The 22,984-nt window shown below is 41.6% G+C and overlaps 1 protein-coding gene across 1 annotated transcript in view; it reads right to left on the minus strand.

Annotated features, from left to right (window-relative positions):
• Positions 1-4,114: 4,114 nt before the first annotated feature.
• The window catches only part of NUDCD1 (NudC domain containing 1), a 219,090-nt gene continuing 200,220 nt past the window's right edge, over positions 4,115-22,984 (minus strand). The window contains exons 10-11 of the mRNA XM_030218074.1: positions 21,215-21,374; positions 4,115-4,565 (exon numbers count right to left, since the gene is read on the minus strand). Coding sequence (XP_030073934.1) covers positions 4,270-4,565; positions 21,215-21,374 — 456 coding nt within the window. The 3' untranslated portion in view covers positions 4,115-4,269. The remainder of the gene's footprint in view (positions 4,566-21,214; positions 21,375-22,984) is intronic.

Here is a 22,984-nt window from a genome sequence, read left to right on the forward strand (position 1 = left end):
ATTATCCACACCCTGGCCCCTCCACCAGCATTACTGAGTACAAATAAAGTAACTTGAGACACAAACACTTCTGAGAACATGATAAAAACAGCGGGGGCCTAAAAGGCCCCCAATTCGTACAGATGTAGTTTTCACCAAACAAGCATTGTTACACCATAATGCCTATGAAAAAAAATTATATGAACAACTGGATATTATCAACAATGACATACTTGAGTAATACCTTGAGTTTCAAAATTCTAACTAAAGTAATTTTGCAGATAATAGCAAAAATGTAAGCATGGGGGCCTAAAAGGCCCCCAATATGCGTTCTAGGGTTAAAAAATTGTTGGGTGGGAGGGGGTTGGTGACCACTGGGGGAGTCAGGGGAGGTCATCCCCGATTCCCTCTGGTGGTCATCTGGTCAATTGGGGCACTTTTTTGTGACTTGGACCTAAAAATAAATGGACCAAGTGCAGCCGGCAAAATGCTCATCTGAGCCGGCCATCTTTTTTCCATTATGGGGTGAAGCTGGCTATCTCATAACCACGCCCCCATCCCGCCTTCTGTACCCTCCCTTAAAGGTTGGCCAGCTCCGCAACGAAAAGCAGTTGGGGCCGGCCAAAATAGGCTTTCAATTATACCGATTTGGCCGGGATCAGGAGATCGTCGGCCATTTCCCGATTTGTGTCGGAAGATGGCCGGCGATCTCTTTCGAAAATAAGCTCAACTGCTCTCCACTTAAATTGGTGACCTCAGCGATTCAACCTTCTAGTGTATAACCACTATTGCAAGCCTATCCTGCACCCACTGCTTCAATGGTACACCCAGCTATCAAGATTTAATATGTCTTAAATACTTTAATCTTTAATTATTTTGTACTCATCTTAAAGAAAAATGCCAGACGGGGGACCTGGCGTCTGACATGCATGTTTCACCTCCGTCCCCTATACCTGTTGTAGCGCCACTTCAGCTATAATTTTTCTTTTAAGAGGAGTACAAAATAATTAAAGATTAAAGTATTTAAGCCATATTAAAGCTTGTTAGCTGGGTGTACCGATAAAGAAGTGAGTGCCATTAAGCGCCAGATTCAGGAAGTGACGCTCAAAACTCAGCACCACAAAATGCCTGTTATAGTATAGCACTGAGTGCCGATTTTGAGCTACGCCTCCCAGTGATGATCCTAGGTCGGCTGCCACCCGTGGTGGATCGCCGAAGCGCACCTCCCCCCGGGTGCAGCACGACCCCTTCTCCTGGCGCAATGACACCCCCCACATCAACCCCCCCCCCCCCCCCCCCCCGGTGCATTCTTGGCTGCTGGGCGCAGCTGCGCGGCTCTCGGCTCCGCTGGCTCCCTCTGCCCCAGAACAGGAAGTAACCTGTTCCGGGGCAGATGGAGCAGGGAACCAGCGGAGCCGACAGGCACGCGGCTGCTCTCTGCATCCTTCCAGCGGCGTGCACCCGGGGCGGACTGCCCCCACCACCCCGCCCTTGGTAGGCCGCTGATGCCTCCTGAAACAAGGTGTCATTCTTAGCGCCCAATTTAGGCGCACATCCCCGGTATTCCATAACACTGTTGCAAAGTTTAGAAATGTCCCTAACCCACCCATACTTCTCCCATGGACACTGTAACCAGGTACCTTTCTTGTGCAGCCAAGGACAGAACAATCTCCTCCAGCCACAGGCTCCCGGTACAATGAAAAAATAGATGTCCATCAGTAACTTCAAGGACTTTTATTCCATGCAGGTTTCTAATACACAGTTCCAACAGCAGCATTCACCTTCAATCTTAAGCACATATAAGCCACCTGAAAGTGTGTGGCCAATAGTCCCCTTTAAGCAGCAGGCTATCAGCACATACCAGGATTCAATACAGGCTTACAGTCAGCTCCAGTCTGGGCTCTTTATCCAGTGCACAAGAAACAGTAGTTCAATTCCCAAGACAAACAGTTCTTTCAGTTCATCATCACAGTTCAGTCACCAAGCAGCAGTCTCTACCTTCTATCCTCTTTACCTTCAGGAGAGTTCAATATTTTAGGGACTCCCTCTACCCAAGGATTTTCAACTGCATCAGCTTCACAGTGAATTCAATACTTTTGGGCCTTCCTCTCACCCAAGGAATTTCAGCCTACTTCAGTACTTTAGGGACCTCCCTGCCCAAGGGTTTTCAGCCTGCAACTACTTCTCTCCTTCTGCTTCTCTCTCCTGAACTGAACTGCTGAGGCTCCTTCCCACCTGCCTAATCAATCCCTGGCTTCAGCTACCACAACCAATCATTCTCCTTCCATTAGCTTCCCCACACCCATACCAGCTGAGTTAAGCATTAGACTAATGAGACCAATGATGAGCTCCTGCACACAGGGTTTCCTAACTCTCTTTCCGCCTAGTGGCAGCCACTCTACACAACCTGCCAGCTTACACCCAGGTCTTCCCCGATTGCAGCTAGGAGTCCAGTCCGGGTTTTTCATCTCACCCTCTGACTCCTTGCCTGCAATGCCTTCTGGGACTTGTATTTCAGACTGAAACTGCCTTAACCCAACTACCCTGGATGTGACTTTATCATAACACACCCCTTTTTGGGTCACGCACTATGAGATTTGGGTGCACGTTGTTATACAATAGCACATAGCAAGATGTGCATGCAATTCTAAATTGGTGCCGATTAGTACCAATAAGCAATTATCTACACTAATTGAACTGTAAGCTAATTTTGTTGGGCATCCATCTTGAACGGGCACCATATATAGAATCCGGGGGCAAGAGTACATGCTATCTCCACATAGTGCACCATCCTTTGTGATAGTACACGCATGCATGACAGTTTGCACATATGCATGCTATCTGAAAAGAGTGAGCACTATTTGCTTTTAAGAAAAATACGAACTCAGGGGCGGGGGGGGGGGGGGGGGGGAAGCACACACAAAAATGAAAATTCTCTGCGTGCCCATCCCTAGTATCTACCTCCTGATAGCCGTAAGATGTATTCCTTGCCCATTCCCAGCCCCTTTTCATGTTAACTGTTAATGCGGAAATTACCATGTGCTCTGCCACATTAACAACTACTGCAGCTTAATAAATAGGTGCCCATGTTTTTATTCATCATGTCAGTGACACTTCCTTTATTTGTTTATTTTTAAGTACCTAGGGAGCTCTATTATATGGAGAAAGCATTCTGAACCTCTACAGCTTAAGTGATAGTTGATAAAATTATATAAAACAGCGTCTTTGAAAATTCATATGCATGATCATTCTTGATTAAAACGTATGCTGATCCAACTAATGGCATCAGAAATAAGAATTCCAGTTGAAAGAATGAGAATTAATCAATTTTGAAAGTACATTTATCTAGCCCACCAGAAAAATGTCCTTTGATGGCCAGATGCATCTCTCCTTGCTTCCCACCAAGCTTATAAGTACACATTTGACTTGAAATATCTCTCTTGTATTATTTAACAACAAGAGTGGAATATGGCTTAAGAAAAAAAAAAAGAAGATGATAGTAAGCAATATGAAAGAACTCCAAGAAATAAATCTTGTACATCTTTACCCTAGTAGTCAATCCATAATTTAGCACAGTGGGACAACATGAGATACGAATTTGCTTGGAACTACTTACACTGTATTGCTCAAGAATACTGCTAACCAGAATGGATTTATGTTTATTTTTCTGCATCCCGGTACACTAGCAGCAGAAATTTGGTTGTAAATGAGGAGTTAAACCCATAGAGAAAGACTGGATCATTAGAAAGTGTACTGAAAGGTGCTGAAAATCATCTTGCTTTAATTCCTCTAAAGAAGAGAAAGAGGATCTAATTGTAAAAGAGTAAAAAGGAAGTAAGGGACCAGCATGACACAAAAAGGATAACAGTGCAGAATCAGGTGCAGAGATCTGGTTTCCACATTGCTATAGAGCAACTTATCTGTCTGAATTAAGCTCAATTTAGTGAAAATGCTTATGACTTCAAATATACAGTGGAAAACTTTAATGAAAAAAAAAAAAGGAATGAAATAAATAGAGCATGTCAGATTGTGCAAACTTAGCTAGCTTCTGGCAACTCATTACAACTTAGTCTGCTACAGTATAATGAATGCATTGGTATTTTATGCAAAATACAACATAATAAAACAAGCCACAATAAATGCATGTAAAAAGATTTTATTTTGACCCTCTAAAGATCCAAGTGATAGACAGTTAAATCAATTCCACAGTAAAATAAGACACACAGACATATAAGAACATATGGTCAGAAGATTGTTCCAAATCTCTTAAAACAAAAACTTCAACCATAATTAATTATGATCTGCATTTACCTTTATAAGAAATAGGTTTTTTGCTGTTAACACAAACAATCTTTGATTTGTAGCCTGAAAGCCCAAGATAGGAGTAGTGGTTTCCAGGCTCGCTACCTGCTGCTTAGCAACCTGTCCTACTTGTCTTCCCTCCTTCCTATTATACAGCACAGTGGGCACAGGAGTGGGCTGACGATAGATGAATATCCTGCGCATACACTCACAGAGAGCAGCATAGGAGTGGTTTGGAGCACAAGTGAAGAACTTCTTTCCTTGTTTTGATGCTTGGACATAGCCTAAAAACACAAATCCACATAATAGTAAGAAATTTTACAAATCCACGTCTCTGTCTCAACAGTTCTATTTTATTTATGTTACATTTGTACCCCCTGCTTTCCCACTCATGGCAGGCTCAATGCAGCTTACATTGGGCAATGGAGGGTTAAGTGACTTGCCCAGAGACACAAGGAGCTGCCTGTGCCTGAAGTGGGAATTGAATTCAGTTCCTCAGGACCAAAGTCCACCACCCTAACCACTAGGCCACTCCTCCACTAATTAAAGAAGTAATGCGGGATAGAAGTAATAATACAGGTGTGTACCTGCAGACACTAATTCAACTTCCTAAACCACAGTTAGAAAAGTAAATCATGTCATCAGATTGCAAAAAAAACAAAAACAAACTTCTTTTATGTAATATATGGCTTCTATAGCACTAGATGCTCAGCAACGTTTTTTCCTATCCCACTGGCCCCATTGGAAAACCTCAAATTGTACAGGAGTTTAATAAAGAAGGAAGAGCACCAGATGGAAGAGAAAACAAACAGCTAAACGGAAAGACGTGAAAGAACCACTATGAGTGGAGGAGAAGAAAAAAAAAACCCCAAAATGGCAGTGAAGAGGCAAAAGGAAAGTTGGATAAAGCGGAAAAGACAGAAAAGGGAGATGAAGCAGTAAAATGAGGGTAAAAGAAAAGGACAAAGAAGAACAAAGGGAGAAAAGCAGCAGCAAAGGACATAGATAGGAACAGACTGACAAACACACAACACACACACAAAACTCTCATGAGGCAAAGAGACTACACAATAAAAAGGGGTAAATAGTGGAGAATTAGAAAAAGAGTAAATTAATGAAGGAAAATAAAGACAGAAATAGGAAGAAAATGAAGAATGAAGAAAGACTAAAAAATTAGGCAGCGAACAGAAAAAGCAAAGGAAAAAGCCAAAGATACACATTAAAGATTGGAAAAAAAAGTAATCATTTTCTGCCAGTTTATGGGGCTCTTTTATTAAGCGGTAGTAGGGCTACCGTGTGGGTACCGTGTGGAAAGACAGCACTACCACCAGATGCACCCAGTGCCCAGCGGTAGTTTTGTATTTGCTGTGTGCCATTTCCCACACCAGAAAATAATTTTGTATTTTCTAACGAAAGGGAAGGGGAGTAGCCGTATCTGATGGTAACTGGGCAGTGCCCTGTGCTTCCCGATTATTGCCAGGTTAGTGCATGAGCCCTTATCGCCTACTGTATAGGAGGCAGTAAGGGCTCAGGCAGAACCCAGGATTTGCATAGATTTAGACTCTTCATGCATTTATTTGTTACCAGCCTACCTGCCTGGTTTTTTTTATTTGTAAGATGCCTGATGTCACTGTTTTTTTTTTTTTTTACCTTGTTCCTATTATTTATTTTAGTTACACACACTGCCTTGTTTTTATAAAGAAAAGGTAGTTATCAACTCAAACATGGCAACAATACCATCTTTGATTCTTCCTGTTACCCAATTACAGAACCTGCCATCACTTTTTACACACGCTAGTTAAAAATGTGATATGAAATAGCACGTTTTTAAAATATCCCCTATTTATTACAGGAAGGTTATTGTAATACTAGTAAATAAGGCCCGTTTCTTACGGAGATGAAACGGGCGCTAGCAAGGTTTTCCTTGGATTGTGTATGTTTGAGAGAGTGTGTGTGAGAGTGACTGTGTGAGTGGAGGAGTTGGGGGGTCATAGGGTGTGTGTGGGTGATTGAGGTACATAGGTGTGTGTGCGAGTGAATGAGTTGCTGTCTGTGCATGGCACAGTGTCTGTGTGTGTGAGAGATGTTGATTTTGCATTTGACAGTTTTGTGTATGATGCTGTTTGTGAGGAAGGTTGCGCCTTTTTTGGGGGGGGGGGGGTTGAGTCTCATGGAGTGTGTAGTTGTGTGTGGGTGTGTGAGAGAGAGATGTTTCACTTTCTGTATTGAGGGGTTTGGTGGAGGGCAGTGTGTCTGAGTGTGAAAGAGAGATGCTGTGTGCGCACTGCAGTGTTTGTATGTTGTTGTGGGTGGTTGCGAGTTTGTTTTTTTGTATGGGTGTGAGTGCTTGATTCAGATTTTGCATATTAGATTTTTTTTTTTTTTTTTTGCATGAGGGAGGGATGGAGTGTGTTGCAGCTGGGTAACTTGTCTGCTTTTGCTGTGGTGTCTGGTTTTGGAACTCAGCCTGTCCTCCTTTATAGTATGCCTTGTTTTTTTCTTTTAAAAGAAAGGGGGGGGGGGGGGGTGAGGAAGAAGACATGCAAATGCCCTGTTTTTTTCCCATTCAGTACAGCTAGCAAGAGCTAATGATGGCTGTACTTTGGCTCCTGATTGCTGCTTTATTCTCTCCCACACTTTGTATTTTGTGGAGAGAGAAGTAAAGGTTTTTTTTTTAATGTTTTTTTTAAGTACTTCTCTTCTTTCTGTTGTGTTCTGCTTTGTCCCAGGGCAGTATAAGGATCGGGTTTGACGGCAGCGCTGGGGTTTTGTTAGGGGGGGGGGGGTGTTGCTGCATTGTGTGGGTGTTTGGGTCCCAGGGCAGTATAAGGATTGGGTTTGACGGCAGCGCTGGGGTTTTGTTAGGGGGGAAAGGTGTTGCTGCGTTGTGCGGGTATTTGGGGATGTTTTTTCTGGGAGTCTGTAGCGATTGGTAGGCAGGAGTACGGAAACACGCTACGCGTGTTTCCCTACTCCTCCCCCTGTCTGGGTGTTAGAATGCGTTTTCTTTTGGGTTTACGGTGTGGGTCGGCATCTCACCGTGTGTGAAGGCTGCGGCCTCCTCCGCGTCGGCTCCCCGGATGCTTCGGTGTGTCGCGCACCCTCCCCTTCTGTTCTCCTGTCCGTCTTGCTGTAGAGCGCCGTCCACGTCCCTTCACTGTTCCCCCGGCTGTGAAGGTTGCGTCTTCCTCTGCATTTGCTCCCCTGATGGTTCCGTGTGTCGCGCACTTTCCCTCTTCTTGGTTTCTGTCCGTGGCTGGCGTCCGTCTTGATCTCTTCGGCCATCCGCGTCCCTTCTCCGTCTTAGCTCCGCCTACGACATCATCATATTTGACGCAAGGGCGGGGCACAGACATGGTGTGTTGTAGGGCTTCACCACCATGAACTTACGAACCCTTGTGGACAGGGAGTGAGCTGCTGGCTTTCGAACGTTGTCCTCAGAACGTTGAGGGAGCGTTTTATTATAGTAGATGTTCATTGTGTAATATTCATGATAATTGTAAACTGGTTAATATATTCAAATCTGTATGCTACAAGTGAGTGAGAACATGGCATATGAAAGATTCTAGGTACCATAAAGCAAACAAAATGTCATTTGATGAATTCATTCAAAGCAATTTGAACAACAACAAAAAAAAAATGCAGATGTGAAACAAAGTCATGGATATATCTTTTTTATTTCCTGGACAAGAAGTTAATACTACATATGGTACATCTATAGTAAAGAAACTGATTCAGTTAAAGCTCTACTGACTATTAGGTTTGAAGGGAAGAGAAATGGGACTTGATATACCGCCTTTCTGAGGTTTTTGCAACTACATTCAAAGCAGTTTACATATATTCAGGTACTTATTTTGTACCAGGGCAATGGAGGGTTAAGTGACTTGCCAAGAGTCACAAGGAGCTGCAGTGGGAATTGAACTCAGTTCCCCAGGATCAAAGTCCACTGCACTAACCACTAGGCTACTCCTCCTCCAGGCTTCTTTTGCCTGTTCTTGGTCATCTGATAATGAGACAGGTATGGATGACTGCAATGTAAGTGGGAGACCTGTGAAACTCACACATTAAATGCATAGCCAGCCATCCTTTGACAAGAAAACTACAGGTCATGACACTAATCAATGTACTCTCAACACCAAGAACAACACTTGCAATTTTCACCAGCTGAGCAAAATCCCTTTTTTTTTCTTCTTCGTTCTTTGACTTGCAAGTGATATGCTGTATAAAAACATCAGTGTGTATGTGTGGTGACAAAGCGAATGGTCATCATTCAATACACCACCAAGGTCCTGATTGAGAACCCCAACCATGGCCCTTCAGGCTTCAACTTATTACACTAGAAATGAAATTTATTGAATAAATATCACACTGACCAGAGCTGTTGTACTGTAAACTTTCATGGACAGAGCCAGTGTCAGGACTCAAATAGTTGTGAACAGATGATAAATGCCTGGTGACAGATAAGCTACTCTGGCCAAAATATTCATGCAACAATTATAATATACAGAAAATGTTGCAGCTTTTAAAATGGCTTTATAATGCAAGAACAAATTATTGCTGTGCACAGAATTCTTCCAGTTGGAGTAACCTAAAATAAATCTCTCTGTTCATGTATCTGGGCTGGTGTCAAGGACTGTAATTTTGAAATTACATTATTACAAAAAGATGCTTAACTGAACTGTTTAAAAGGGCAGCATGAATGAGCAGCCTTTTTGAAGAAATTCTCCCATGGCAATATACAGTACGAACAAGCTGGACATAGGCAAAAGACAATTATAGCAATAAATATTCAAACAGCAGTACATATTATGGCATGGTACCTACAATGTCAACAAAATACACATTAAAATATCTTCATAGAAAGCAAAGGGTATAAGTGGTGGTGGTGGTAATGGGGGGGGGGGGCACATTTACCACCACAAGAAATATGGTTTTGATTTTTCTCCATAGTAGAAAACCACCATTGCTCTCTAGGATTGAAAGTTAAAGCAGATGCTCAAGGCTCCACACCCATGTCAGCCATGGCAGCAGAAGCCAGGAGACAACCCTGCTGGTCAGTACGGGGTGGGGGGGAAGGAAAAAAAATTTTCTGACTCAACTATAAGCCGAGACCTCAATTTATGGTGGTTTTTTTTTTTTTTTGGGGGGGGGGGGGGGGGTCCAAAAATCTTGGTTTATAGTCGAGTATATACGGGAACAGTCCATTTGTATATACCATTCACTTCACATATAGCTTCCATATAAAGAAGCTCTCACACGTAGACTTACTCAAATCAAGAAAGAAGCTTCAGGAAACTCAACAGATCTGTTTGTTTTTCTGAATACATTTACATATGACATTTCCAAATTTCTTCATACTTTCATGTTTGTTTGGGGTTTTTTTTTAAAATAATAAAGGGTCACTTCTAACAACAGTTTTCAACCAGTATATAAGTACATAAGTACATAAGTAGTGCCATACTGGGAAAGACCAAAGGTCCATCTAGCCCAGCATCCTGTCACCGACAGTGGCCAATCCAGGTCAAGGGCACCTGGCACGCTCCCCAAACGTAAAAACATTCCAGACAAGTTATACCTAAAAATGCGGAATTTTTCCAAGTCCATTTAATAGCGGTCTATGGACTTGTCCTTTAGGAATCTATCTAACCCCTTTTTAAACTCCGTCAAGCTAACCGCCCGTACCACGTTCTCCGGCAACGAATTCCAGAGTCTAATTACACGTTGGGTGAAGAAAAATTTTCTCCGATTCGTTTTAAATTTACCACACTGTAGCTTCAACTCATGCCCTCTAGTCCTAGTATTTTTGGATAGCGTGAACAGTCGCTTCACATCCACCCGATCCATTCCACTCATTATTTTATACACTTCTATCATATCTCCCCTCAGCCGTCTCTTCTCCAAGCTGAAAAGCCCTAGCCTTCTCAGCCTCTCTTCATAGGAAAGTCGTCCCATCCCCACTATCATTTTCGTCGCCCTTCGCTGTACCTTTTCCAATTCTACTATATCTTTTTTGAGATACGGAGACCAGTACTGAACACAATACTCCAGGTGCGGTCGCACCATGGAGCGATACAACGGCATTATAACATCCGCACACCTGGACTCCATACCCTTCCTAATAACACCCAACATTCTATTCGCTTTCCTAGCCGCAGCAGCACACTGAGCAGAAGGTTTCAGCGTATCATCGACGACGACACCCAGATCCCTTTCTTGATCCGTAACTCCTAACGCGGAACCTTGCAAGACGTAGCTATAATTCGGGTTCCTCTTACCCACATGCATCACTTTGCACTTGTCAACATTGAACTTCATCTGCCACTTGCACGCCCATTCTCCCAGTCTCGCAAGGTCCTCCTGTAATCGTTCACATTCCTCCTGCGACTTGACGACCCTGAATAATTTTGTGTCATCGGCGAATTTAATTACCTCACTAGTTATTCCCATCTCTAGGTCATTTATAAATACATTAAAAAGCAACGGACCCAGCACAGACCCCTGCGGGACCCCACTAACTACCCTCCTCCACTGAGAATCCTGTAACAGCTGCTGTCAGTGAGAAGGATAGATACAAGCCACAAAGGTAACTTTCTAAAACCAAAGGTGGTGATTTAATTAGTTTCAACCCAGCAAACACTAAGCCATACTTTTCTTGTGACATGCAGAAAGTTTGTTACAGTACATAAAATTCAAGTGAAAAACAGCAGTAGTGTTAAGTGACTTTTCTTTATCCCTTCTGTTACTAGCTACAAAAGCAACCATAGTTTGTTTATAATACTTAAACAGAAGAACAGTCATTACACTTTCACTTCTTCACTTTGGGGCCCAAACAGAAAACAACAGAGTACAGCCTTCACTCTACCTTGAAATTATTGTAAAAAAAAAAAAAAAAAAAGTTACCATGGCATGCTATAATCAATGAGCATGCAAATTACTGCTGTGTTAACATCATGGTGGTAATCTGCAGCTCATTGCTAAATGTCACCTTTCCTGTCAGTGCCTGAATGGTGATTGACTCAGGCACTTACAGGAAGGGTAACAATGAATTTTAAAAAAATGTCTCTACCTTTCCCCCATCCTGACAAGCCTGCCTCCGAGAGTGAAATAAACCTATCTGATGTCTAGTTGGAACCCTAATCCCCTCCCCCCCTTACCCGAAGGTGCCATCTTCAAAATGATAGTGCCCCGATCGGATGCACTGGATGGGGTCAGTTTACCATTTAAGGGAGAAATCCTAGAATTCACTGTGTGGGGCAGGACACAGCAGGATAGTTAATGACTGCACTAACATGCATTCACCCAAGCTGAAACCCTTTCTGCATTGTTGTCCTGGGATAAATCTGTGTTAAAACTGGGGTAGCTGTGTGAGAATTTTTCTGCATGAGTAAATCGGATTACACATTTAGGAAATGAAGATGGATGACTGCCTGTGGGACTATATGCTATAACAGAGTACCTCGGTAACTGCCCGCTGCAAGGCTTAGGGTGTATGTTTCCCTGTAAGACACTCTCGAAAACCTGTGTTTGGGGAAGTAAGAGAGATGAAGAAACTACCTTTATAAACAGCAGCCAAGGAAAAAAATCTGAGGAAAGGCACTGCTGTAATCCATGGGGCAGAGGTAGCTGCAAAAACTCCAGGAAGCAGACAGCTCCAGCTCTGAGGAGGCCCAAGGAATAGAAGGAAATGTAGTCCTTAAAGCCCTGTTCTTTCAGGTACACTGGAGGAGCTGTACCTAGTGAGGAAAGTCAACCCAGGGGAGGGGCTTGGGAAATTCCAGGAGCTAAGGAGGGTTGATGCTATACTCAGATGCCCACTAGAAGGAGCCTGATGACACAAAGTTATTCAAAGTCGTTAAATCGCGGGAGGATTGTGAAACATTACAAGAGGACCTTATGAGACTGGGAGACTGGGCGTCTAAATGGCAGATGACGTTTAATGTGATCAAGTGCAAAGTGATGCATGTGGGAAAGAGGAACCCGAATTAAAGCTATGTCATGCACCAAGAAAGGGATCTAGGTGTCGTCGTTGATGAAACCTTCTGCTCAGTGTGCTGCTGCGGTAAAGAAAACAAATAGAATGTTAGGTATTATTAGGAAAGGAAAGGAAAACAAAAATGATGACGTTATAATGCCTTTGTATCGCTCCATGGTACGACCGCACCTCGAAAATTGTGTTCAATTCTGGTTGCCGCATCTCAAAAAATATATAGTAGAATTAGAAAAGGTACAGAGAAGGGCGACGAAAATGATAAAGGGGATGGGATGACTTCCCTATGAGGAAAGGCTAAAGCAGCTAGGGCTTTTCAGCTTGGAGAAAAGGTGGCTGAGGGGAGATATGATAGAGGTCTATAAAATAATGAGTGGAGTTGAACGGGTAGATGTGAAGCGTCTGTTTATGCTTTCCAAAAATACTAGGACTAGGGGGCATGCGATGAAGCTACGAAGTACTAAATTTAAAACAAATCAGAGAAAATATTTATTCACTCAACGTGTAATTAAACTCTGGAATTCGTTGCCAGAGAATGTGGTAAAGGTGGTTAGCTTAGCAGAGTTTAAAAAAGGTTTGAATGGCTTCCTAAAGGAAAAGTCCATAGACCATTATTAAATTGGACTTGGGAAAAATCCACTATTTCTGGGATAAGCAGTATAAAATGTTTTGTACTTTTGGGGGATCTTGTCAGGTATTTGTGACCTGGATTGACCATTGTTGGAAACAGGATGCTGGGCTTGATGGACCTTTGGTCTGTCCCAGTATGGCAATACTTACGTACTTATGTGATAGGCAGTTGTAGATACTATGACCCTCAGGGAAGGGCCAGACAGACTGGCTTGATGATGCAGGTAAAACCCAGCCCAAAAGGAAGAGGAACTGTGAATTATGGGAAAGATAGTTCCTAATCAGGCCAGCAATAAGGGGAGCCAGTTAACTGACCTAATTCCAGAACTAGGACAACAGGATGGGGTAAAGAATCTTCCTGAAACCCAGCTGGGATGTATAATAGAGGTCAGAGGCAAGAAGGAAGAGAGTGAGATGGATTGGGCTGAGAACCTCGGGGCATGGACCCTTACATAAGGGAAAGGGGAAGCAGGACAGAAGGAAGCCTGTTTACCTAGAAAAATCCATGGGTAGAAATTACCCAGAACATTGAACCCTAAACCTAGTGCTCTAGAGCTAGAAAAGTGAAAACCAGGACAAAAGTTCCACAGACCAGATGCTGTACAAAACAAGCAGCTAAGGGTGAGCTTGATGCAAACAGAGTCCATAAGCAAGAGGACTTCTTTTTATTCTGCTGTGTTTTGATGTTTGTTGGAGGCTGAAGATATTCCCCTGTGGGGGAGGTGATTTTGGTCAGACTTAAAAGTATGGACTAAAGGCAGAGAGCAACCGGGGCTGCTTGAGAAGATTGCTCAGCCTTAACCCCAGCTGTGCAATCAAGCAAGTAATGTTACAGAAGAAACCTGCAACATGAGTTTTTGGATTAGTGCTACAGACCAAAGAAGGAGAGCAATTTACAGGATTTGCCAAAGCCTGTTTCTAAGAGGCCCGAAGAACATTATGAATCTAGACTTTTAGAGCAAGGATTTATTTGTGCACTATATTGAGAGGTATTTCTGTTTAAAATCAATTGCCAGTATCTGAATACCATGAATAGTGTACAGTGCTCTAGGTGTCACCAGCTACTCTAAAGGTTAGCTTCTTGAAAGCAGCATTTTCTCCACTGTGTACAAATTTTGTGAGCAATTCCTAGTCATCATAAATTGATGTTCCTGGAAAGGCTCTCTGGAAAAATACTATTAGAAAATACAAACTACTTAAAGTTGAGCAAAAAAAAAAAAAAGAAATACTTACATCTCTAAGGTCAACCTAAATTTCACGATTTGGGCGTCCCTGACCGCATTATCGAAACGAAAGATGGGTGCCCATCTTGTTTTGATAATACCGGTTTCCCCACCCCTTAGCCGGGATGTCCTGCGAGGACGTCCTCAGGAAAACTTGGGCGCCCCTTTCTATTATGCCCCTCCAAGTATTTCCCTGTCCCTGGAGGGCTCACAATCTAATTTTTATACATGAAGCAATGGAGGGATAAGTGACTTGCCCAAGATCATAACAAGCAGAAGTAGGATTTGAACTGGGAGCCCCGGATATCAAACCTAGTGTTCTAACCACCAGGCTACTCTTCCATTTTACAAAGCTGGGATATATACATCTAAAACTCTAAAACATGCATATATCATCTGGGCAGGCCTAAAAAATACATTTATATACCTCATTTCAGAAGTTAAAATAATGATATATTTTGATTCCTACCAGACAGAACTTAACAAGGATCTGGGTTTCCTATCACATAACAAACCATAAAAATGTACTGCTTTGTCACCTTCTGATTACTCATCCACCTCTCCCTGTCACTCCTTCCCTCCCATCTCCCAACCTATCCCTCAAGCCTGTCATTAGAATGCTTTTCAATTTTCATTATACATATTTCGATATTGTCATATTTTGCTCACAATTGACCTGAAGGCAGTGGCTCTGCCTTTGAAAACTTGTCAAAAAATTGAAAAAAAGACCAAAAACTGCTAAATCGAACCAAAAATATTTGCCTGTGTGCATCCTTAATGGCTGCTGTTCATGCATTCAGGACATTTTTGGGAAAAAAATATTTAAAATATTTAGGGCCTTGTTTACTAAGCCAGTCCAATAAAAAAGGTTATCATCTTATTTTCCGCTCTTTTGTTTTATTTCTATTTATTACATTTAAAGTGGGCAAACACAGCAACCACATTACTTTACAAAGACAGATTACAAATTACTAATAGATCTGCAAATTTATTTTTTAGTTATATCAATGCTCTCGGGTGTACACCATCTGGTCCAGGTTATTTGCTACTCTTTAATTTTCAATTTGCCCTATTACATCTTCCAGGTTAGCAGGGAATGCAAGGAATTGTTACAGTTCCTCTAATTCATCATCATTAAATACCATTTCTGGCACAGATATCTTCCTCAATGAAGACAGAAGCAAAGAATTCATTTAGTTACTACTTACTACTACTACTTAACATTTCTAGAGCGCTACTAGGGTTACGCAACACTGTGCAGTTTAACAAAAAGGACAGTCCCTGCTCAAAGGAGCTTACAATCTAAAGGACGAAATGTCAAGTTGGGGCAGTCTAGATTTCTTGAATAGAGGTATAGTGGTTAGGTGCCGAAGGTGACATTGAAGAGGTGGGCTTTGAGCAAGGATTTGAAGATGGGCAGGGAGGGGGAGGTTTGAGTAGCTTCGCCAGACGCGCTGCAGAGCTAGGAACTGTAGCCGTTGTTGAGAGTAACTTACCTATCATACGATGGGTAAGAGGAGAGGTAAAGTCCAGGAGGTTCCCTCCGTCCCAGGTGGAACGCCCCAGCTTCATCAAACGACGCTGGACCGGTTCGCAGACCTTCTGGTCCCGAGATGGCGTCCACTCCTTCTGCCGGTACCTGCGCGCTGTCGCAGGATAGCAGTGTAGATGGGGCTTCCCTGAGCCCCGTCGAACGTGCAGCGCCCACACAGCCTGGAAGGGAAACTCTTCTAGCAAGCCCTGTCACCTTGACCCAAGGAGGAGAGCAGGCTGAACAGGGAGGGAGTTTGCAGGACAGGAATGCTGGTGCAGAGAACTTGAGAGGACCGGGACAGATAACAGCCTCCGCTGTTTTGCAGAAAGCAGTGAGTACCCTGGAACAAGTATCTAAGGCCCCTCTACCAGAATTTTCAGTGGGAGTGATAGAGAAACCGGCCGTAATGACCTTAGAGTCACTTTGGGACTTAACTTCTAAGACCCAATCTGCCTTGCAAACTTTAATCGTTAAAAATATGGAGACAATTAAAGTTTTGTCTGAAACTGCGTTGAATCCGATACAAACTACTGAATTCCAAGCCTCTGAAGTTAAGCGACTGACTGGAAAAGTAGAGAGTATTGAACTTACGGAACAAATCTTAATTAAAGACAAGAACTTCACTTCAAGACACTTGGAACATTTGGAAAATTATTCTAAAAGATTGACTCTACTACTACTACTACTACTTAACATTTCTAGAGCGCTACTAGGGTTACGCAGCGCTGTACAATTTAACAAAGAGAGACAGTCCCTGCTCAAAGAGCTTACAATCTAATAGACAAGTGAACGGTCGGTCCGATAGGGGCAGTCAAATTGGGGCAGTCTGGATTCACTGAACGGTAAGGGTTAGGTGCCGAACGCAGCATTGAAGAGGTGGGCTTTAAGCAAAGACTTGAAGACGGGCAGGGAGGGGGCTTGGCGTAAGGGTTCAGGAAGGTTGTTCCAAGCATAGGGTGAGGCGAGGCAGAATGAGCGGAGCCTGGAGTTGGCGGTGGTGGAGAAGGGTACTGAGAGGAGGGATTTATCCTGTGAACGGAGGTTACGGGCGGGAACGTAAGGGGAGATGAGGGTAGAGAGGTAGTGAGGGGCAGCAGACTGAGTGCATTTGTAGGTAAGAAGGAGAAGCTTGAATTGAATGCGGTATCTGATCGGAAGCCAGTGAAGTGACCTGAGGAGAGGGGTGATATGAGTATATCGGTTCTGGCGGAATATGAGACGTGCAGCAGAGTTCTGAACAGACTGAAGGGGGGATAGATGGCTAAGTGGGAGGCCGGTGAGGAGTAAGTTGCAGTAGTCCAGGCGAGAGGTAATGAGAGCGTGGACGAGAGTTCGGGTGGTGTGTTCAGAGAGGAAAGGGCGAATTTTGCTGATGTTAAAGAGGAAGAAGCGACAGGACTCTAAGATTTATAAATTTTCCTAGGTCTCCCTTAGTTATCCCAATTCAAATGGTAACAAAATACTTAATGGAGACTCTGGGAATGCCTGAGAATGCATTGCCCCCTATAACTCGTGCTTTTTATCTTCAAGCTGATGGTAAAGCATCAGATAATTTATAAAAACAGGGTGCAATGAACCTCACCGCGTTCCTTGAATCCTCTCTTAAGGTTATAACTCAGAGAATTACCCTTTTGGTTACCTTTGCGTTGGAAATAGATAGGGACGCAGTTCTTAAACTTTCCTTAAGACATTTGGATTCTGAGTTTTTGGGTTCAAAAATAAGGGTTTTTCCAGATTTGTCAAGGGAAACTCAAAAGAGGCGAAAGTTGTTTTTAATGTTGCGCCAAGAGTAATTGCAATTGGAGCAGATATGCTCTTGAGATTCCCTTGTATCTGTAGAGTTAAATTTCAGTTAAAACAATATCAGTTTTTTGAACCAAAACAGTTGGAAGATTTCTTAATAAGTAGAGAAGAGGTCAATGTACAAGTTTAGTCACTGTATGGCAGGCTTCAGGGAACTACTCGGGAATGAAACTACTTTTGATTTAATTGTTAAGTGAAACTACTTGTTAATTCAGTATGTATATTTCTGTTCTTGGATCAATTACCTAATATTGTGGACGACAGTAGAATATACTTGTAAAATGGATTTTGTTTTCATATTTTGAATGAATTTCAAATTTGTGTAATTTCACTCATATGTATAGTATGAATGATAAAAGTAATAAAGATAAATTTAAAAGTTAAAAAAAAAATTTCATTTAGTTGCTCCACTATGGCCTTTTCCTTCCTGAGTGAATCTTTTTGTCCCTCAATAATTCATGGCCTGATTCTCTTACCATCTTCTTACTTTGAATGTACTCTAAGGCAAACTTCTTTTTAAATTCTCTCTTTGCCTTCCTTATCTAACGTGCTATTCCTTATGCTGTTTCCTACTATTTTCATTTGGATTCTTTTTCCTTTTTCTGAAAGATGTTCTTTTAGCTCTAATAGCCTTGTTCATCTCACCTTTTAACCATGCAATATGTTTGGCCTTCCTTCCGCCTTTTTTTTTAGTTCATGGAATATATCTGATCTGGACTTCCAGGATGTTATTTTTGAACCTCATCCTAACCTAATGTAAACTTTTAACTTTGCAGCCACTCCTTTTAATCTTTTTTGACTATTTCCCTCATTTTATCATAGTCTCCTTTTTGAAAGTTAAATGTGAACACAGTAATGTCCAGTTATTAAATCAATCTGATTATGTTATGATCACTGTTGCCAAGTGGTCCCAGCACTGTACCTCTTGCACCAAATCCTGTGTTCCACTAAGGGCTAGAATTGCTGTCCCTCTTGTCAGTTCCTGAACCAGCGGCTCCATGAAGCAATCCTTTATTTCATCTAGGAACTTTACCTCCTTAGCATGCTCTGATGCTGCATTTAGCCAATCAGTTTCAGAGTAACTAAAATTACCCACTGTTACTCTGCTACCAAATTTGTTAGCTTCCTTAAATTTCCACTAACATTTCAACATCTATCTGTTCATTGTGACTAGGTGGATGGTAGTATAATCCGATCACTATTCTTTAACCCTTTATACATGGGATTTCTATCCATAAGGATTCAAAGATGTATTTTGTTTCCTGCAGGACTTTTATTCTATTTGCCTCAATATCCTCCAACATATACACTCAACCAATTTGCTCTATCCTATCACTGTGATATAAGTTGTACCCTGGTATGACAATGTCCATTAGTTATCTTTCTTCTATCAGGTCTCAGAAATACTTATTATACCTACTTTTTTTTTTTTTAGTGCTAACTCTCCCATCTTGTTTTTTAGGCTTCTAGCATTTATATACAGACACTTCAAACAGTTTGTTTTGTTTCTATTAACAATTTGCTCAGAAGCTGATTGATAATTTGCTCTCTTTCAAGTCTTTCAAATCCTTGGCTCTGTGTGCCAGATTGTCAATAAAGCAAATAGAATGCTAGGTATCATTAGGAAAGAAATGGAAAATAAAACAGATTATAATACTTCAGTATCAGTTCATGCTGCAAGCTCGTTGAGTATTATGTGCAATTCTAATTACCTCATCTCAAAGACAACATAAAAACTAGAAAAGGTCCAGAGAAGGGCAACACAAATGAGAAAGGAGATGGAACAGTTCAAGGAAAGGTTCAAGCACTTAGGGCTTTCAGTGTGGAGATGAGACAGCTAAGAGGAAATACGATAGTAGTATATAAAATCTTGAGTGGGGTGGACTGAGTAAATAGGGCATGGCTTTTTCTCCTGTCAAATACAGTACCAAAACCAGAGGAAATTCTATGGAGCTAAAACAAACCAGAAGAAATAATTTTTCACATGATGCTGTGAAATTTGTTACCGGAAGATGTGGTAAAAGACATTAACATAGCTAGGTTTAAAAAGTCTCCTTGCTAAAAGTATACAGGTTCCTAGAGGAAGGGTCCATAAATATTACTAGATTGGTAGGCTTGGAAAAGCCCCTGCTTATCCTTGGGTTTAACTAACAAAGGGTAGATCTATTCTTTGGATCCTTTTGGGTGCTTCTGACCTGGACCAATATGTTGGGCTTAATAAATGTCGTCTGATCCAGTGTGGCATTTCTTCTGGTCATATAGTTATTCCACGCCCCCATCCACCCGTTTCCATTTCAAGAACAATAAAAACTGGTACTTATGTGATAGGCAGGGAATGGGACGTTACTCATAAATAAAAACTAAAAAGTTGAAGTATATTTTGTATTTGATTATGCATTGCAAACTCTATTGTGTATTCTTTGTTATGTACTTGGCACATTGCTATGTGTAATTTTGTATTGAGAATGTGTTAGGTACGCTATGTTCAGAATTAACAATGTTCAATAAAGACTTCTAAAAATTTAAAAAAAAACAACTGTACTTGTGTAGGAGAACAAATGGTTTAACATAACATGGTCTTGTCCTCAAAATTCTGTAAAACAGAAAAATGGCATTTATCTACAGTTTTAAATCATGAAGAATGATTATCTTTATCCTTACTGATCCGGCATTTCTGAGAAGGTACCTGAATCTCTGGGGCCAATTTCTTTCAGTCACTAGTACAATGAATTTTAATGTTGCATTTTTAGGAACAAGACTTCCTAGTTCTGCATCATGTTTTTCATTGGAAGATCCATATTAACCCAGTCCTATAACAATTAACATATTTTCAGAACTTTCAACTGGAACTTTAGTTAAGCATCATACATTCCCCACTCCCCACAATATGGGCCCTGCTGCAGATAACTCGAGCTATTCTTTAGTAAAAGACCCCTCTATGTTTTTAATCCTGTCTTGAGCTCACCCCTACAGATATCTCACCAGTCTGAGGTACTTCGATACATACACACTGATGGGCCAATCAGATACCATTCTATGGGCTCTGTTTACTAAGCCGTGTTGTAGGTGCGAAAACGTTTTAGCACATGTTAAAAATTAGTGTCCGCTAATGATAGAGACAACCATTATATTCCTATGGGTGTGTCTATCTTTAGCGCGCACTAAAAGGTTTGTGCGCCTACAGCGCGGCTTAGTAAATAGGGCCCTATGTAAAGTAATTTGTGCTACAAAGTTGAATATGGCTGCTAGGGATTTGTCTTCATTAGTGCATAAAAAATATGAATTAACTGATTTGCCCATGTTAAAAAGTTCTAATGATTTTGTTTTATAAAAATGAATATCTGAAACAAATTGAAAAAAAGACTGAAAACTGCAAAATCGAACCAAAAATATTTGCCTGTGCGCATCCCTAATGGCTACTGTTCATGCATACAGGATATTTGTGGGGGAAAATATTTAAAACATTTAGGGCCTTGTTTACTAAGCTGCGCTGTAGGCGCACTAGCCTTTTTAGTGTGCACTAACGCTAGAGACACCCCTATATTCCTATGGGTGTCTCTAGCATTAGTGCACACTAATTTTTAGCATGCGTTGAAAATGCTAGCGCACCTTAGCAAACAGGGTCTTTAGCACTTAAGTGTTTAATTTATACAGATGAATACTACCACAGCATGTGTACTTTATAAATATTGCACAGGACACATATGGTATAAGTTTAGTCTAATAAAGCAGGCAAAGCAAAATTTCAGTCCATACCTAAAGCATTGAATGTTGCAATATGTTCCCACATGTTGTCCTCACAGCCTGCATGGGGCTGCCACAAAAGGGCATCAACATCATGCCGCAAACAGAAACAGGGCATTTCTTCAGGGCTGGTAACAACTGAGAATAAGTATGGGTTGCTTCCAAGGTTCACCTAAAAAATGACAATATATAAAAACAACATTTTGTTTCCTTAACAAACATAGTCAGTGCAATATAATGACATCAGTGACTGGTTTACATCATTTGTCAAGAAAGATGTTTTCATATAAAGGGTAGTGGATATCTGGAAAATCTTTCCAGTTGAAGTAGTGGAAACCAAAATGATGGCTGAATTCAAAAAGTAAGGTCCCTAAATGGCAAGTGGATGGAAACCGAGCATTGAGCACTTTAGCTCAGAACAACAGTAAAATGCCTATTTGTATTTCTAAGAACCACACAGTGGCAGTTGCAACCCTCATCACTTTACCATGAAGAATAGATAGGCTATTTCAGTATTTATTTGCCATCATCTACTATGCTAATAATTTCCTTAAACTCTGGTGTGAAGTCTGGGGAACTCTTCTGTAGAGTCCATATTGTGGAAGAAATAAATTAAATGGCTTTCACAAGATCCATGCTATAAGTAGTTCCTATTTTTTGTTTTTCTTAACTACTATATGCTCCAGGAACATAAGCATAGGGGAAATTTGGACTTACCAGATAAAATTCCTTTCCTTGAGTCCTGCCAGACCAGTCCAGATGAATGGGTTATGTCCCCCTGCCAGAAGATGGAGCCAGAAAAATACAGCTCAGAGCTGACTTCCTTCCCCTTATAAGGGGGCTGATGCTACCTTTAGCTTTCCAGTATCCTATATCAAAACTTAGAATACTGAAGGCAATAGAAAAATTATGTTCTTACCTGATAATTTTCTTTCCTTTAATCATACCAGACCAGTCCAGACTAATGGGATGTGTCCATCTACCAGCGGAAGGAGACACTCCTTAAGGGTATCGTGCAGCCTGGAATGTTCAGTATTTTGAATAGCCAAGCAATGGTGCCCTGAAGTCTAGAAAAAAACACAGTCAATACCAAACGGGCAAACTCTTGGAACCAATATGCAGAACTTCACTGTTCCTGCTCAGCCGAAGGCAACTACAACCTCCTCTCACAGTAAAGTAAGCAGGAGGGAATGGTCCATACCAAGCTTGCCCAAGCACATAGAGATCTACCCCTGAATCCGTGGAAAGAACTCCGTAGCCCAAGTAACAGGAGTCATACAGAGCTGGCACAACAAGTGGCAGGAGATTGAATAGAGAAGATGAAGTAGGCAGTGCTGTAGGACATCCCACCGTATTGAAGCGTCGTGGAACAGCCAGGGATACCTAAAGGAAACAACACTCTGACAGACTTTAGATAGGGAGGGCATCTGGACTGGTCTGGTATGATTAAAGGAAAGAAAATTGTCAGATAAGAACATAATTTTTACTTCCTTGTCATCTATACCAGATCAGTCCACACTAATGGGATGTAGCAAAGCAGTTTCCCAAAGAGGGCGGGAGAAAAGAAGAATGCAGAAGGTTGAAAAATCAGCAAAGCTAAAAACACAGCAAAAACTGATCAGCAGAAAAGGATTCGAATATCCGAACCACCAGGCTACCAAAATGGAACAGAGTTAGACACTAGAAAAGGAAATGAAGCCGTAGGACATAAAACAAACGTCCTGAGCAAAAGAAAAACTATGTACCCCTGTCCCGAGAGTAGCAAAAGAAGTAGCAAAGATA

The sequence above is a fragment of the Microcaecilia unicolor genome, chromosome 1 (assembly GCF_901765095.1).
Source record: "Microcaecilia unicolor chromosome 1, aMicUni1.1, whole genome shotgun sequence".
Lineage (NCBI taxonomy): Eukaryota > Metazoa > Chordata > Amphibia > Gymnophiona > Siphonopidae > Microcaecilia > Microcaecilia unicolor.